The sequence below is a fragment of the Arachis hypogaea genome, chromosome 16 (genome assembly GCF_003086295.3).
Source record: "Arachis hypogaea cultivar Tifrunner chromosome 16, arahy.Tifrunner.gnm2.J5K5, whole genome shotgun sequence".
NCBI classification, from domain to species: Eukaryota; Viridiplantae; Streptophyta; class Magnoliopsida; order Fabales; family Fabaceae; genus Arachis; species Arachis hypogaea.
Window position 1 is genome coordinate 147386024 of NC_092051.1, and position 18834 is coordinate 147404857.

Sequence of the window (18834 nt, forward strand, 5' to 3'; positions counted from 1 at the left end):
ATCTAACGGCTCTCAAGTATCAACTTCACGTGAAATCGACTGCACTTGAGTTTTCACCAATTTATAATTATAATTATACACACTAACATGACCCTTAAAGCAGGTATTGGGACAACCTAATTAAATAACTAACCATTAAAATACATATCAATTATTGGACTTAATTAATTAAAACTTAACTCTAAGCATTCAGCCACTAGTTAACACATGCTCCACCATATATTAAATTATTATTATTATTATTATTATTATGGAAAATGATTTCGTACTATATATATTTGGACTTACTTAATTAGGACTTTGTCTCACACTTCCAAAATAATTGCATAACAACAAAGAAGAAATGGGTATCTGTATATCCATTGCATCTTCTGAGATTCATGGGGCCCCTAAAGAAGTTTATGATGAGAGTGTAATAACATTTGAAGCAAACAAGGTTGTAAGTGGTAATCAAGAATTTTGTTCTGCTTACTCTAAACAAGGGACCAAAGGACCCAACCAAGATGCTGCTTCTATTTACCAGGTTTGTTTTGTTTGTTGATCATATGACAACCTTCAATTAAATTTCATGGCCATTTTTTAGTAATTAAGGATTTGCTTGGTTTTAGAAGACATTTTTCAGTTGGAATTTTTTTTTTAAACTTTACAAACAAATATAAAGTTTTAGTTTGTAAGCACGATTCGTTATAGAAAAAAATATATGATTATTCAATTATATATGATTATATTAATAAAAGTATATAAGTTCATTAATCACTACCTATTATTTTAAAAGCATTTCAAACAGAAACATCTCATCGAATAATAGTGTAAAACTTTTTATACTATATGTGCAAATCAATTAATTAAATTAATAGATTAAAATAAAGTCACTCTTTGGGGTTTTATTATAAGAGTTTAATTTTGATGTACAGATAGTATAAAATATTTTTTACAGTCGTATAATTATATTCGTTCTTTTAGATGACCATTCACACTGTCAATATAAAATATATGTATTTTTACTGTGACGTTAATAATTAGATGCTAATGTAAAACTATTTTGTACAGATAGTACATCAAAATTAAATTCCTTATTATAAATAGAAAATAGAATTTGTCATTTTCCAATCCATGTAAATTCATAGAAAATTATTGAAAGTTCCCCATTTGTCCATGTTGTTATTATTAGGGTTATGGAATGGAAGATGGAATATTTTGTGGTGTTTTTGACGGGCATGGAAGGAATGGACGCATGGTGAGCAACATGGTTAACAGAAACTTATTTTCACTCATACTTGCCCAAAAGAATGCCTTTGAAAGGATTAATAACATAGAAAATGGTGATTCCAACACCCTAAACGACCATGTTGACGCAGTCGAAGGTGACAATCATAAGGATCCAAAGAATTTTCAGATATGGAAAGAAGCACTTACAAGTGCTTTCAAGGTCATGGACAAGGAGATCAAGTTGCAAGAGAATCTAGATTGTTCTTGCAGTGGAACAACTGCTATTGTTGTCGTAAAACAGGTAAAACTTTACACATCAAATTGTTATATTTAAAAACAATTTTTTTTTTGAGATTTAGTTTCGAAGAAAAAAACTTTTACATAGACATTTAATAATGGTGAAAATCCACTGTTATCTTTATGTGAACTTGATATTTAAAAATCCTTAAATGATTTGATAAGTTTGACTAAATAATCATTTAACAGTTTTTAACTATCAACTTCATATGAAAACATCTGCATGTGACTCTTCACCTTCAATAATATTTTTTTTACGATCGTAGAAATAATTATTTTTTAATTCATTATTTACATAATCATTTAAATACATGAATTTTATACATTAAAAAATTAATTTTTATACACTATCATACAAATAACAAATCGTGTATTGTTTCATAATTAATTTTTAGAATTATTACTTAAAAGATCATTTAAACTCGTGAATATAATTAGATGCCCGCATAAATCTCTAACAATGAATTAAAATCAAACTGTTTGACATGAAAACATAATAACAATAGCAATGATTAATAACCAGGGCGAAGGTCTTATCATAGCTAATTTGGGTGACTCAAGGGCAGTGTTGGGGACAATCTGTGATGATGAACTCATGGCCATTCAATTGACCACAGATTTGAAGCCTGGATTACCTAGTAAGAATTTTTGCATATTTTCCCTTTTCTTGTTCACATTCTTTCAGAATAGGAAAAAGATCTTGTTACATTATATAAGATCTTGATAGAATAGGGCTAAATAAAATTTTAATATTATGGAATATTTGATATTATAATATATACGATATTTATCTATAAGATGATATCTTCCAATTGTTACATTATATATATAATTGTATCTAATATTAAAAATCTAATCAAAATAAAATTATTATAAGTTAACAATTTAAACTATGAGTTTGTTTAAATATGAAAACATAAATATTTTTATTTGTATTATTAATATCTAATTTTCATTGCTATGGTTTACAACATTACGTTAATAAAATATAAAAAATAACAATGTGTAATACTTTCATTGGATAATGACTAATTCTTTTGATGGAGAAACAATTATTAAATGCTTAACTTTTTCATTGGAATGAAGGTGAAGCAGAAAGAATAAGGAGGTGCAATGGTTGTGTATATGCATTAAAGGAAGAACCACATATCCAAAGAGTGTGGATACCAAACTATGAGAACTCACCGGGACTTGCCATGTCTCGTTCTTTTGGAGATTTCTTGCTCAAAGAACATGGTGTCATTGCCATCCCTGATGTTTCATATTACCCTCTAACATCATCTGACCAATTCCTTGTTCTTGCAAGTGATGGTGCAAGTGTTACTAAATGCCATTTGATTGGAGACAAAATATGTTCACCAAATAACTTTTTTTTTTTTCTTTCAAAGAAAGAATAGCAAGGTGACATAACCATAACTATTTGTCAAAATTTAGTAACATTCAAAGAATGTGTTTGAAATAGTCAACTTTTCTTATTATTTTTTCCCCTTGCTTTTGTTGGATTATAGGTGTGGGATGTACTAAGCAACATAGAGGTTGCATCAATAGTATGGACCACAAAGAGTGAAGAGGAAGCAGCAAAGAAAGTGGTGGAAGCAGCCAATGCTGCATGGAGAAGGAAGTACCCTTTTTCCAAGATTGATGACTGCACTGTGGTTTGCCTCTACCTAACAAACGAAAACAAATGAAACTCAGGAATGTGGAAAGTGTAAAGTTTCATTTATTAGTGCACCTGTACCTACTCATTTTCTAGATAATATCATCATCCTCTGTAGAATCATAGCAGTGATGTTTGTTGAAAATGTCCAAAGCAAACAACAAATGTGGGTGGCAAGAAATTTTTAAATTACTAGGCTAGATAAATCCTTATAGCCATCTTCATTTTTCTTTTTTCTTTCAATATATTCATGTGAGGAAAAATGTTTTGTAACATCCAAACCATTGTACTCTCTCAAGTCTCAATATTCAGTTCACCACTATATAATTTTGGTGTGCCTTCAACTATAACACCACAATTTTTTGTCTTGAATGACATTAATTGTTTAATAAAACTTACTTATATATATATATATATATATATATATGAAAGTGAGGAGGTTCAATTGATAATGAAAAGTTGATGATCCGTAGTAATTGCTTTATCTGTGCATCCCTTTCAAGAATGAAAAAATAAATAAAATTTTAGTTGAAGATAGTAAAAGAAAATTTAGTACCTATAATGTAAGAAAAAAGGGAGGGAAACTGCCACATAAATTCAATTATAAAATAATTAAAGATAAGAAAACCTAAGTCACAGAATAAAGTGGTTCAGGCTCAAGCTGCATCATTATCTGCATTCAGTCCAAGCAATTCATCATCATAGGAAACTGGTATCCTTAATCTTTCATGAACTGGAATACGTTTGTCTTTCTCTTTCTCCTCGGAACATGGTGGTTCAAGTTGATCTTTCATTTCGGATGATGCCAGCAAGTTATTGTCAGATGCATTGCCCTGATGTTCGCCGGCAACTGTAATGGCCGTCCCTTCAGAAGATTCCTCTTTCTTTTGCAAGGGGTGTTGCTTCTTCAGATTTGGCTGCCTGAATTGTTTCTGCATTATCATAAACAAGAATGAGCAGTGACAACAGAAACTAACTCCTAAGAAATAATGGTGTGAAGAACCTTGATTACAAGTTAAATTATCCAAAACACTTGTTTAAAACACAAGGTTCAATATATTTTACTTGAGGGGAAAAGGATGCCAAAACTATCCATTAACAAATGAAGAATTCAATTTTTTCTTAGAAAAAAATAAAGGTAAACTACACTAACCTCCCTTGAGATTAAGATTTGGAAAAGACACACTAATCTGTGAAGGAATGGTATTACACCCAATATCCATGTATTTTATAAAATATGACACTCACTTCACTTGTAAATGTAACACTAGGCAAGTTAGTGCAGATATCACGCAAATCAGGGAAGGTCAATTAAATTTACCCCAATGATAACAATAGATATGTCAAACACTACCTCCCCAACTATCATTGCAAACAGAAAACAAAAATTGTGGAGGGAAAGAAGCGTATAGATTGATCACACACCTCAAACTCACTTGCTTTTTTCATGATCTCTTTGTAGGCCTGCGGTTCTCGATGTTTAATTATTCCCCATAATACACCACCTCCAGTCCGTAGGCGCTTACCGTCAGCAGTCTCCTGGCCTCCACAAGCTTGTATTGCATCCACCTACAACTTCCAAACTTCATTATACAAGTTTATGACATATCAACTATGATATATTACAGAAGAACATAAAAGCCAATGGCTTTTCCAACAAATAATCTACATATCAAATACAATCTCGGTACTACTCTTATACACTTAGGGGTATAGCCACTTTAAATAAATGCTGTCAAGATGATGATGCCTAGCACGTTTCAACCAACTAAAATTTTACTTTGTACCATCAAAAGTTCGTTAATTCTCTTGATTTATAATAATAATTCAGTAAATATAAGTTGAATGTGTACACCATTCACCATTGTTAAGCAGAGATCCTACTATAAGTTAAATGAACTGCTATAACCCTCAACAATCTACACAAATCTGATGTAAATTTAGAGAGATCCAATTTTTGCTCAGATCTTCCATTGCAAGTTGCTCCATTTAGGAGAGCAGAATGAAGAGTTAAAAATAAAAAAGAAATCAACCTTCACAATATTTAACTAATGAAGAAGTTCATCAGCCAGGAACATCAAAGCTCAAGCAGAGAATGGGAACGAGCAAACTAGCTTCTGTAATTAAAATCTGCAAGGTTAGGGACAAAATTGTATGCATCAGAAATTATGAATGGTTGTATGGTCCTATAAAGGTAGAATCAAAACTCTAACCTTTTCTTAGCAAGTACATCACATCTTCTCCCAAACAAAGCCATACCCACATTTCAGAAAGGAAAAATATTAATCACAAAACAATTTAATTTGGACTTTGGAGAAGGAAAATGCACAGGACAATGAAGAATAAAATTGTGACAAGCTAGGATCAGGAAAATAGACAACTTATCCATCCATGGAAAACCCAAAAATGTTTGTGAGGTTAGAACTAAGGTTGAGATCAGTGAAAGCATCAGGAGGCAGTCAAATGGCTATAATGAAATGAAACTAATTCTAACAACTATTAGCAGAGCACACTTCACAGACCCATATTGGGAAGTAAAATAAGATGAATGGGTTTTATCCAAAAAGAAAAAAGCATAGGTAGGATAAATCGGGTTACTCAGCACATATGAATACCAGAATATTGTTAAAAGAATATACCCAAGCAATCCTCTGATAAAGGAAAATGAACACTGAAGAGGAATGGATTCTTAGCAATGTTAGTACATAATGTCTGGCAGTACTTCAATTTTGTTCCAAGTGGCCAAGGTATTTAACAGGAAATAGTATAGACAACATAGACCAACTAATAAATTAAGTAAACATTCAAGACGAAATCAACATTGCAATACACAATAGGATTCCAATACCTCTTTGACAAGCTCAGTTAGTGCAGAGACACCAAGGCAACCTATGGCTGTATATACCATGTATGACTTCTTCTCTTTCAGACGCCGACATGTATCTATCACAAACCTGAAAAGGGAGGAGCACAATGGTTAGATATTTACTCATGTATTAATATAAATGAAATGGGTGCCAAAATCTTGTTGCATGGGACAAACAGAAATTATGAAAATGTTGGTCACTTGATAAGGGGGGAAAAACAGTGACCAGTAAACAATGCTTTCATTCATGATCACACGAACAAGAGGAAACAAATTCAAGACCCTTAAACACTTAATCAGTTAAAATCAAAATTACGTTCACATGTCAAAAGAGGTAAATGATTTTACTTGTACATCAGATGCATTGTGTTTGCAAATCACTGAAACATGGAATTGGTTCAATTTGATTAGGTATGCCTCTGGCACCCATGGAACCAAGGTTGGCAGTAGCAGCCATAGCAGAGTGGAGACTTTCTTGACCACTCCCAAATGCTTGTAGTTAATCACATGACGGTTGCGGCATGATGCGCCGCAAAGTATCTATTTTAGCCCATTAATACCCATGTTCATGCAACAGTCAGCACAAAATTTGGGACTTTTAGGTTCATTGACCCAGCTATACCCTAAACGTATAATCTTAAGGGTTTAGGTGCTCTACTACTAACACTGAAAATTATACATGAAGCAATTTAGTAACGATATTTCACCACTAATTTTCCATGTTTTCTCATGAAACTCTGTATGCATAAATGAATCTAAACAAGTCAATAGAATTGGCCACAAAGTAAAAAAGATCATCATCATCATAAATTTGCAACAAACAGGAAAAATATCCTTTGAAATTAGAAAGAGAGGTTGACCTGTCAATGTTGAATCCAACAGCTCCAAAACCCTGCCTCTTTCGCTTCTTATTCTTCGTCTTCTTCTTCTTAGCTCTACGCATGTTGTTCTTGTTCTCATCACTGGATTTCTTCATGGCTTCATCAGCATCTCCTCCTCCAACACCATTCTGCGCCGCAACACTCTCCACCAACTCTCCTTCTTCAATATCAACCATCTCAACATCATCATCCTCGTCATTCAAGTTATCATCTTCCAATATATCATCCAATATGTTATCCCCGCCCTCCATATCAACGAAACCCTAGAAAACACAGATTCGAATCTCAGCACAAAAATGAAAAATCCCTAAACCCTAAAACCCATTCACAATTTTTACGGGGTTTTCGCTTTATTTGAAGAATTTGCTTTCCTCCTAAAATTTTGAGTTAACTCTTTTTACATTAGCAATTTTACATATATTTTTAATTTTAGAAAATTCAAACTCAGGAAAAAAAATTAGAATATAAAGCTTTTATATATATATAGTGGACGGTGATACAAAATATTTGTATTAAATTTCATTGTTGGTGGTTAACTTTTATGTACCTTAACATGATTTTTTTTCGGGTAAAAAAGATAAAATAAAATAAAAATAGAATAATAATATCTTAAAAATAAAATAGACACTCGTTTTTTAAAATACAACTATTAAATAATAAAAAATTTAGATATTTCAAATATCTAAACGTCTTTTTGAAAAAAAAAAAGGATGAGTTTCCTTTTGAAACAAATTAACGGAAATTAGTTAAAGTATAGTCTAGTCACCAAAAAAAAAAGTTAAGGTTTATATTAGACTCTGATTTTATTTTATGTTTGGTAAATTAAAATATTTGTATATTTAATTTTACAGTTTCTAAAAGTTAAAAGTATTTTTAAAAATATATAAAAAAAATTTTAAAATTAATTTATACTTATCAAAATTAAAAAATTTAATATAATTTTATATAATTAATTAATATCTAATTTTAAAAATTATTATAATATTTTTTAATTTTAAAATTAAAAATACCTAATATCTATTATAATATTTTTAAATTTTAAAAATTATTTTACTAAAATATTTATTGTTATTTATATTTATTAAAAATTATTTTTAATTTAATTTACTAAATATATATACTATAATTTTTAAAAATTAATTTTTATAAGATATTTTTAAAAAATAAAAATTTTATCAAAATAAATTTTAATAAACCACAAAGAAATAGCACTTGCAAGGGTGAAATACTCTCTTACACTTTTGGTGTAATTTGGCCTTCTCGAATTGTGTTTTTCAAATTTTAAAAATATATTATTTGCAATTTGGTATTTTCAAATTGTGTTTATTAAAATTTAATTTTTTTTTGTAATTTACCTTTAGCCCATTGTATAATTGTAAATCGTTCTCACATTTATATAAAATACCACAAATTCTTCAATATTTATGTATTTTACACTTTAGTCCCCAGCATATAAAAATATAGCCCCAAAAGAATGCATCTTCCAAAGGGAAGCTAGATAGATTTATACATCAATCGGTAGTAAGAGGCGTTGCAGGGCGTTGCAAACTTTGTATGTGGTTGATTAGGGGTGGCAAAGCGGGCTGGCCCGCCTCGCCTAGGCCCGCCTCATAAACGGGGCGGACCGGCCCGCTCCGCCAACTAAAATGGGTTCAAAATGCTAGCCCGCCCCGCTTTATGGCGGATTGGCGGGTTGGCGGATTAGCCCGCTTGACTCTTTTTTCTTTTTTTTTGAAAAATAAAATTCATTAAAATTAACCAAAAAATAATAATTAAAAAATAAAATACAAATAAAAAATAGTCAAATTTTAATATAATTTGTTTACTATTTTTTTTAATTTTTAACTTCAATAAAATTGTTCAAAATAATATTTGTCAATAAAATCATCTTTATTTTAAAAATAAGTCACATAATTTGAGCATATATACGAAATTGTAAAATAAAATAAATAAAGTTAATAACTAAAAGAAGAATAAAAACAAAAAAAAAAGTGTTTAAAAATTCTATAATTATTAATTTTATAATAATAACCACTATTTTATTTAATAAAAAAAAAGAAAAATATAAAGTTTCGGCCCGGCGGACCGGCCCGCCCCGCCCCGCCAAAACCCGCCAATTTGACGGTGCGGGTTTGGCGGGTTCGAAATTCTAGCCCGACCCGCCTTTTTAGCGGGTTTTGCGGATCGCCCGGCGGGCTCGACCCGTTTTGCCACCCCTATGGTTGATTAGCATTGGTTGCAGCTTTGAAATTCAATCTCTTACTACAAACATCATTTTCATCAAAAGCCACGAAACATTCTCTATCATTCTTTTCCAACTTACACGGAAATATCTGCACCACAATAATCATGACACCAACACAAACTTCATCCAAATTAAAAATAAAATAAAAAAAACAAAAAATATAGTGTCAATAACAACTGGCGATCATAACAAGATAGTCAGAAAAGTTTCATTGAAAATATATTTTGCCGATCCACGATTTTCACCATGAAAATTTTAGAACATTATTTTTAATATTTAGTTTTAATTTTATTTTTAGTACTATATAAATATTTATGAAATGATTATATATTGTAAAAATTAATTTAAAATTTAATATAAAATTTGTTATTTTAATATTTGGTCTCATTTTAATTTACCGTTACAATAATATTATAATATTTATTTAATGGGTTTATATATTGTGAAAGATATGGCTTGCACGGAATGTTATGTCTTTGAGAATAAAACAACTTTGCCTCATAAAATGGTATCATTTGTATATATAATTTGATTGAAGAATACAAGGCAACGAAAGAGGTTTAGAACTATATATTAACATCCTTTTTAATCTTGTTATTTATTTCAACTACTTTTCCAATTGTAATTAACATCACATATACATTCAACACTTATGCTATTGTGCATCGATTTAAATGTCTATATACTAGATTGAAAGAAAAAACAAAAAGAAAGAAATTTTTATTCATTGCTCTGTTTTGTAGGTTGCATTGTTCCGTTGTGAGAGGCATATATAATATATGTATATACACCACAAATGTCAAAATTAAAGTTTCCGGCGGCGGAGAAAAGATTAAGAAGATAAAGCCTCGTGATATCATATCACATAACGTTACAGTTCAGCCACTAACCTCCATTTTCTTATCCCTCAAATTCAAGAATCACCAACTTGTCTAATTCATATATTATTATATACAAAAATAATATTCGTACGCTAAAATTAATTATTAATATATTTGTGTATGAATATATACATAGTTTAATTTATTTTTTGGTAAAGTATATTTTTTGTCCTTTAAGTTTGACAAAAATTTTAAAAATATCCCTAAGTTTTATTTTGTTTCAATTTGTGCCACAAATTTTTTATTTGCATCAAATATACTCTCGACAGCTCAATTTTTAAACTATTTAAGACCAATCTAATAATAATATGAAAATTATATTTGATTTGCTTGTGTTGAGGATTATTCTTATGAAATTATTGTTAAATTAGTCTTAAATTTTTAAAAAAAAATTAGTCGTTAGAGGTATATTTAATGCAAATCGAAAATTTTTGAAATAAAATTGAAATAAACTAAACTTAGGAATATTTTTAAAACTTTTGTCAAATTGTAAAGACATAAAATATACTCTATCCTTTATTTTTAATATATATTTATATTTTAACATATATTTTATACTAATAATCAATTTTAATACCTAATTTTGATATACAGATAAGTAATCGTATTATATTATATGCTTTAATAGTTGAAGCAATGCTGCATGGGTAATGAGAGAACCTATATGCTCTCTAGTCTCTTTATTGTTTTATACAAAAATATTTAAGTGCACACCAAAATTAACCGTATTTATATATTCTATATAAATAATTTAGTGGTGTTTAATATAATATAATTATTTTTTTTCAAGTAAGTTTTATGGAGGTCGTAAAACTTTAATATTAAACTATTAATCGATTAATAATACTAATATATCTATTATTTAAATTAGAGAAAATTATACTCCCCTCCCTTAATTATAAGATGCTAAAATGACAATTTCCTTCCCTCTATTTATAAAATATACATTCTTCTCCCTTATAACTTTTAAAAAACCTTCTCTTTAATCCATTTTAAATTTTGTGTTAACTAATGTTAACTTTATCTATTTTTCAAAAAAAATATTTTTTACAAAAATATTTTTTAACAACAAATTTATTTTTTATTATTAAACTTTACTTACCAAAATATCATTTAATAAATTATTTTTTATTCATTAAATTCTATTTTTATCAAAATAATTTTAATAATTAAATTATTTTTTCTAAAATATTCTTTAATAATTTTTTAATTATTAAATTATAATTTTACCAAAATTTTTGTTAATAATTTTTTTATATTTTACTATTAATTTTTTGATATTAATGTACATTATTTTAATATTAAATAAAAAAATATTACCATTATTAATATGTATAACAATTAATAGATACTGATATTGAAAAATAATCTAAGAGTTTTTTTAATATTAAAATAATATATATTGATATCAAAAAATTAATAGTAAAATATAAAAAAAATGTTAACAAAAATTTTGGTAAAATCATAATTTAATAATTAAAAAATTATTGAAAGAAATTTTAAAAAAATAATTTAATTATTAAATTTTTTAAAAAATATTTTGATAAAAATACAATTTAATCAATAAAAAAATAATTTATTAAAGTGTATTTTGGTAAGCAAAATTTAATGACAAAAAATAAATTTTTCACTAAAGGATATTTTTATAAAAAATAATTTATTTTTTAAAAATGAATAAAATTAATATTAGTTAACATAAAAAATTTAAAATGGATTAAATAGGAGGTTTTTTAAAAATTAGAAAGGAGGAGAGTATCATTTTAGCATCTCGCAGAGGAGGGGAGTGGAATTTTCTCTTTAAATTATAGTACGTAGTTAATGAGAATAATCAGGATAATAATTTTTTTTTAATATCACAACTAAATGGTCCATTAATTATATTCAGATCAAAAGTAAAATTTAAATATCAAATAAAAAGGGGTATTTATATCCTCCTTAGACAGCAACATTTATCATATACATATATCTTTTAGTTACCAAAAAAAGTGAACTTTGAATATTTCTTCTTCGAATACTATAAGAAAAGATTCGATAACGACACTTTACCTAAATCCAAATAGAGAAACGACCACCATGTAAAACCACTGTGGCTGCTGATAAACTTGGCCACACTTAAAGATTCAAAATCCCAATCCCTCTATCCACAATATTTTACTTTAAGAGAAAGTACAAAGAATCAATGTATGTATTATATAATATATATATAAAGAGAGTTAAATTGTAATTAAAATTAAATTATAGTTAATTAATTAATTTTAAATAATTTTTAATTTCAAATTTAAAATAAATTAGAATTACAATCAGTTACATCAACACACAAATTTTCTCTCTATACAGTCTTATTTTCTCTTTTCCTTTCTCCTCAATTCTTCCTATCGTGTGCAGAAGTCACCTCCACCATTACCTTTCGGTCGTGTGCGTTGTTCTCACCGCACCGCACCATGGCAGCAACTCCAACCAACATTTTTTTCACCGTCCTAAGTCCACCTAGGGGTGAACGCGGATCGGATCAGATCCAATATCCGCAGTTTTTAAACTTGGATCCGATCCGATCCGTATATTTACGAATCAGATCGGATATATCCACAAAACATAAAAAATATTTTTAAAAGCTTATTTTTATTAAAAAATATCAATATAATTTATTTTTTCTATTTTTTTAAAATATGGTTACTTTTAAAATAATATTAAACATACTTTCCTTAAATAATAAATTAAAATAATACAACATATATGATAATTATTAGTTGAAATAAAATATAAAAATAATATTTACTTATTTATTTATTTATTTTTGCGGATACGCGGATATGCGGATCGGATATACAGATATCTACACAAAATCCGCAATCCGATCTGATTAGTGTGTAGATCTGATTCGATCCGATAGCCTTGCAGATCGGATCCATATCCGCAATTTTCGGATCGGATTCGGATAAACACCGCATATATTCAAATCGGATCCGATCCATGAACACCTCTAAGCCCGCCATGAGCAGAGGTCACCCTCCACCATTACCTTCCGATCGCGTGAGTTGTTCTCGTCGCACCGCACCATCGCAGTGACTTCAACCAGCAACCAAATGTTCATTTTAGTATGTATCTAGATGGTTAATTTATTAAACAAAATGGATGGTCATTCTACGTATATGATACCACTTATTGATTACATGATTATCTTTACGCACAAATGTCGGATATTCTTGTCTACATATAATTGGATGTTCACAATTACTGTACGCGTGGATGGTTGGTTTTTGGGCGCGAGAAAGTTCACTGGTGCAGTTTGCGTTCGCCACAATGATTCAACCAGGTCATGGTCGAATGTTTAGCCGCGTTTGGTGCAAAGCACTTCCTTCCTGCGAGGGGGTAGGAGCCCAGTTCGGGTCGGAAGAGTTGCGCGCGAAGACTAGGCTAGAGTTCGGGTTGGAAGAGTTGCGCGCAGAGACTGGGCTGCAGTCACGGTGGGATGCGATGGCGATGGTGCGAAGGAGTTGCTGCCAATGAGGGAAGATGCTCGCGAAGAAGGGTGAGCAATGCGGGTCTGTCAAGCGCGGATGCAGATTTCAGCGCACATGACGGGACGACGTGCGGGTTCTGCGAAGCGAACGGGAGGGGTTGGGGTGGAGTTACCGTGAGAGGAAAAGGATTAATGGGAAAAAATTAGAATTAAAAGTAAATTGGTAGTAGGATAAATTAAAGTTGAACAGGCCATTTAAAATTAGAATAAATAAGAATTAATTTATTTTGGATCAAATAAACAGCCTATTATAACTATTATATAGATATCTCATTGTCTCCTTAGCAAAATTCCTTTACTTTATTTATTTTTGTGACTTCACTCTACAGGCACACAATAAAAGCAGGTTTATTAATTTTTTCAGAGTAAATTCATTATGTGAGAGTATCATTTTTTTGGGTAAGATGAGATCTCTAGTATAATAGTTATGTAATTGTTAGGCCTAGTAATTGTGTAGTTAGTTTAGTTAGAGCAAATTAATTATTGTAACAGAGAAGAGAAAGTTAGTTAGAATGCTTCTTCTAGAAGATTAACAAGAATCAAATACCATTTATGATTAATATGTAAATAAATTATATAAAAAAAATTATTGAAAAATAAAGTATAATGATTGAAAAGTCTCTTTCTTCGGTCATGGTTTTTCAATTTTCACAATAGTATTTTTCATGAAATTCTTTTTCTGTAATTCTCTAGAACTCACCAAATTAAAGAATAACAAGTTATCATTATATGTTATGTGTGAATATATCAAAAATGACATATAATTAATATTATGTTTAAATTAAAAAGAAAATCTTCCAAAGATACATCAAATAATTAATATAGGGCAACTTTATTCATGGACCCCCATTGCATTCCATCCTGAATAAATAGCTGTAAATCACCAAGTCTCCAAAATCTCCTCATCAACACCTCACCCCACTCATCATTTTTATTTTGTCTGGGTTTTAGGTTTTAGTTGGCCGAGTAAACCATCAAAAATATTTTTGAATTATCAAATTGCTGATCAATTATTCTTTAAATTTATTAACGATAAAACAAGTTTAACATATTTTAAAATACAATCAAAATATTTAATTATTAAATATATATTCTCAAAACACTTCAAAAATTAGATTTCGAATATAATTTTTATAAGTATGACTAAAAAATATTTTTTAAAAAATTTTAGTAATTTTACTTTGATAAAAAAACTTTAGTAATTTTATGCTAAGTAATTTTTTTTGTAATTATTTTTGTGTAAATAACTAAAAAAAATAAAAATAAAAACAAAATTTAAAAATTGAATTTTGATCATAATTTAAAAACTGTTGACCCAATATTATGGTCCAGGTTCTAATAGGCCAAAAAGGCCCAATTCAAAAATTGGCTTTTACTTTCCATCCGACTCCGTCTAAAGAGGTCGTGTTCGACATATACTCCTTTCCAAAGAGGTCGGGCTTGATAGATAGCTGGCAGATAACACATATTTAAATAAGTAAATACCCCTAAAATCTCTCAACTTACTTCTAGGAGTAATATCTTAATAACCCTAAGATAAAGAGACGGTTATCTACCTTCAGAAGTGGAACTACTCTAACGTAGTTATTGGATCACCACTATATATACCCTAACTCCCCTGAAGTATCTTTAAGTTCCAATATATTTTAAACCTGCTTACCCATTTGCTAACTTAGACATCGAAATATCACAAATCGAAGACTACCTTTCATTGATGCTTGAGCCAATCATACAAACCCAATCCATTTATTTCAAATTATCCAGATAACAGAAACCATACTTAATTTTTACTCTAACTAAAATTACATCAAAAACGTCAAAAAAAAAATGTTATGGACAATAATAATATAAACGATTCTAATTAACCTATCTAAACACACACAGCTGCAATTGCATTTTTTTTTAATCTTCTCTAAATACAGTCTCCACTCTCATATTGTTTTCACATTGAGATCTATAATAAAGATTACTATGGCTTAAAGATAAGGTCTCATTCATAAAAAAATATATGAACAAAGTTTAGTTTCGTCATCATATAGTGTACTTCTCAATTAGCTAGCCATACACATCCATGATTCCATGGCCCAATTAAATGTTATATAATTAATTAATATTTCATCATCATTGCATCATAATAAGTTAATGACGTGGCATGCGTATTAGTCAAAAAGTTTTTTCGGAAAATCTTTGCCAACTTAATACTCCATCTCTTATTCTATTGTTACGTTTACTTGATACTTCCATCATCACCAATATTCATTTGCAAATTTGGCTACACATAAATTAAACCTTTTTACTTGTGAATTAGTTTTTCAACAATACTATGTCATTTAAGTTATAACTCGTTAGCAGCAATTTATGACTCTTATCTTTATTTTTAATAAGAATTTTATTATATTTGTTTAATAATGTCCAAAACATGAAAAATATAATATATGATATTTCTCTTAATTAATCAAAAGTTAAACTCGAGTTCCATCACTAATAGAAGAAGCATATCATGGACAGCTTTAAAAAAAAAAGAGATTAATTTCCTTACCTTGCAAGTATAATAAACATGAATAATAGCTTTGATTCTACTATTCTAGGTTTATCTTTTAAACAAAGATTCTGCATGCCTTGCTTTCCACACATAAAACTAATAAGTTGAGTGATGAATTAGGGGGAAAAAAAGTTTAAACTTTAAATTCAAACTTTTAGAGGGGTAAAAACAAAAGTAACTATATTCGAAAAGGAAAAATAAAAATATTATATATACATAAAAAATCAATCACAAATTAACTATTATGTATTTGTGTATAAATACATAAAAATTATTTTTTTTAAATTTATATAATATATTTTAAGATGTATTTTATACGAAAAATTGATGATTTGGGACTGACAGATTTTTTATATGTGAAGAACGATTGTAAAAAAAAAAAGTTTTTTCTTTTTAATTTTAAATATAGTGGAAAAAAAAGAATAAAAGAAAAAAAAACCCCTAAGAAAACAGTTAAAACAGTTACTTCTATGGCCTTATCTTTTTTGGGCAACATGGTATATATAGCCTTACTTGAGAAAGAGGAAAAAGGAAAATCTATCTAATAATGTTGCAAAAAAACAAAGAGAATACTAAATATGCTCCAATATTTATTTTTGGGGTATCAATATATGCTCCAATTATTGGTATCACCTTTTAGATGATGTGTGCAAGCAATGCACCCATTCAATTATATTGAAATCCAAGATTCAATAATTCATATACCCACCACACAAACCATATAAATTGTATTGAACCCATAACATTCCATTCAAAATTATATTATTAATCAAAACTAAAATATCTATTGTTGTGTCGCCATTCGCCAATGAGGTTGGAGGCCACATTGACCAATATACTCTCTCTGTTATCTTAGTAGCTTCAACTAAAATAATTTCAAGCACGCAATGTTACTTACAAAGCCACACGCAAGTTGGCTACATTATAATAATATATTAATATATAGAAAGGAACACTAATTTTTGTTTTTAAAGATTTTCAACAAATATGTTCAATTTTATTATTTTATGTCTCTTTTAATTTTTATTTAAATATATTTTTAGCGAGTAATTTCTTAAAGGAAAAAGTTAAAGTCAAAGTAAGTAATAATCAACTATATATATTGTTAAACATAGGTTTTTAAGATATGTTTTTAATTTCCCACCAAATTATATATGTTACTGTTACGATGGGTAACTGGAGATTAATGAACTGCGCTTATATGGTTGGCCCAAATGTCAGGAGGAGGTGGTCTCTAATTTGGTTTTCGTCTGGAAACCACCTTTCAACTTGTGTGTATGATGGAATAGGGGGTGGTACCTGCAAAGACACTCCAATGCCTAAGTCAACAAAAGGTTTAGTAGTTTTGGAGAATATTTGAACTTAGAGATACCTGAAGAATGTCAATATATTTATAATGGTGAACCAATAACCACTGTCAGATTAGTTCCACCTTTTAAGGTGTACCATCCATTTATCTTATGAAAGTTGAGATATGACTTTTGAAAGTAGGTTGAGAGATTTTAAGGGCATTTACTTATTTGAATAAATGTTATCTGCCATCTATCATTCGATCCCGACTTTCTTGGAGTAGAGTCTGTATTCAATCCAATCTCTTATAAGGAAATTGATTGGTAGCGAAGGTCAATCTTTGGATTGGGTCTTTTTTTTGTTTATTTGGATCTGGATCCTAGTATTGGGTTAGGATATGAACAGTTACATAAGAAAAAATTCTTATATTCTTATAAAATAAAGTATATATTTTTCAAAATTTTAAAAATATTCTTAATTTATTTTATTTTAATTTTATTTAATAAATTTTCGATTTCTATTGATTGTATTCTAACAGTTAAATTTTTAAAAAATTTATGACTAATTTAACTATAATGTTTGACAACTAAAAAATAATGACAGAATTTTGTGTCTACTTTTTTGTGTTAAAAATTATCTTTATGAAATTTTTTAAATAAAACTAAAGCAAAATTAAATTTAAAGAGTTTTTTAAAATTTTTAATTTTAATAAATTTTAATGATAAAAAATATATGTTATATTAGTGTTTAAAAGTCTTTAGTCCGAAGGAAATTTCACTTGTGCCTTCGAGAAATTTTATATCCATAATATATAAAAAATACTTTACCTATCATCAACAACCTTGCGTCATTAGAAAAATTACATTGTTTATTATATAGTTCAATAATGTTTTCCTTTAGATGCAGTGTACGTTTCATTTGAAGATAGTGTGTGTCTTAAGACTCAAGTCATAAATCATAATCTATTTATATATTTGTTTTTTAATTTATTGAAAACTGAAATAATTAGAGAATAGATTAATTAACCACCTAGCGATGGATACTAGATTTAGTTTTGATGTATTAATTATTAACATACATTTTTATAGTTATTAAATTATGTAAAGTTATATTATTAAAGTAGGGTAATAGATCTTCGCTCTTCTTAGATCACAGAGACCAATTTCATTAAGTACTTAAGAAACTTACAATATAAATTGTGATAAATTAACTAGGACAAATTATATTATTAAATCAATTGAGATTTAAAATTATACAATTATAACAATTAAAATTTATTTATACATGTGTGTTTTTTTTATATAAATTTCTACGAATTATAATGTTTTAACTTTTTGCATATAATGTATCTTAGATATTGTAATTTATGTGTAACACATCTAAAACATAAGATTTATGAAAAGAGAATGACGAAGTAGAAATTACTGTAAATTATAGTGGTTTATA

At 28.5% G+C, this 18834-nt stretch overlaps 2 protein-coding genes across 5 annotated transcripts; one reads left to right on the plus strand and one right to left on the minus strand.

The window, feature by feature from the left end:
- The first annotated feature begins 302 nt into the window (after window positions 1–302).
- On the plus strand, window positions 303–3490 carry LOC112697684 (probable protein phosphatase 2C 72). Of its 2 annotated transcripts, none has more exons than XM_025750965.3 (5): window positions 303–523; window positions 1172–1510; window positions 2030–2144; window positions 2593–2907; window positions 3015–3490. In XM_025750965.3, exons 1-4 carry the CDS (start codon window positions 344–346, stop codon window positions 2901–2903), a joined length of 945 nt encoding a protein of 314 aa, XP_025606750.1. In that variant the 5' UTR covers window positions 303–343; the 3' UTR covers window positions 2904–2907; window positions 3015–3490. The 2 variants fall into 2 exon arrangements, with proteins under 2 accessions (XP_025606750.1, XP_072075488.1); XM_072219387.1 differs by having other exon boundaries at window positions 2593–2819; window positions 3015–3340.
- LOC112697685 (uncharacterized) lies at window positions 2404–7424 on the minus strand. Of its 3 annotated transcripts, none has more exons than XM_025750969.3 (5): window positions 6890–7367; window positions 6012–6117; window positions 4589–4732; window positions 3792–4095; window positions 2404–3173 (listed from the first exon to the last, which is right to left on the minus strand). In XM_025750969.3, the coding sequence occupies exons 1-4, from the start codon at window positions 7159–7161 to the stop codon at window positions 3820–3822; spliced, it is 798 nt and encodes a 265-aa protein (XP_025606754.1). In that variant the 5' UTR covers window positions 7162–7367; the 3' UTR covers window positions 2404–3173; window positions 3792–3819. The 3 variants fall into 3 exon arrangements, with proteins under 3 accessions (XP_025606754.1, XP_025606753.1, XP_025606752.1); XM_025750968.3 differs by lacking the exon at window positions 2404–3173 and adding an exon at window positions 3609–3658 and having other exon boundaries at window positions 6890–7419; XM_025750967.3 differs by lacking the exon at window positions 2404–3173 and having other exon boundaries at window positions 3609–4095; window positions 6890–7424.
- Window positions 7425–18834: the final 11410 nt, after the last annotated feature.

Bases quoted from the DNA above. Each gene is read 5' to 3' on its own strand.
- LOC112697684 (XM_072219387.1), top strand. From the start codon at position 344: ATGGGTATCTGTATATCCATTGCATCTTCTGAGATTCATGGGGCCCCT. The intron at 524-1,171 runs GTTTGTTTTGTT...TGTTATTATTAG, and splicing joins ATGCTGCTTCTATTTACCAG to GGTTATGGAATGGAAGATGG. The intron at 1,511-2,029 runs GTAAAACTTTAC...ATTAATAACCAG, and splicing joins CTATTGTTGTCGTAAAACAG to GGCGAAGGTCTTATCATAGC.
- LOC112697685 (XM_025750969.3), bottom strand. From the start codon at position 7,161: ATGGAGGGCGGGGATAACATATTGGATGATATATTGGAAGATGATAAC. The intron at 6,118-6,889 runs GTCAACCTCTCT...CTCCCTTTTCAG, and splicing joins GTTGGATTCAACATTGACAG to GTTTGTGATAGATACATGTC. The intron at 4,733-6,011 runs GTATTGGAATCC...TGGAAGTTGTAG, and splicing joins TAACTGAGCTTGTCAAAGAG to GTGGATGCAATACAAGCTTG.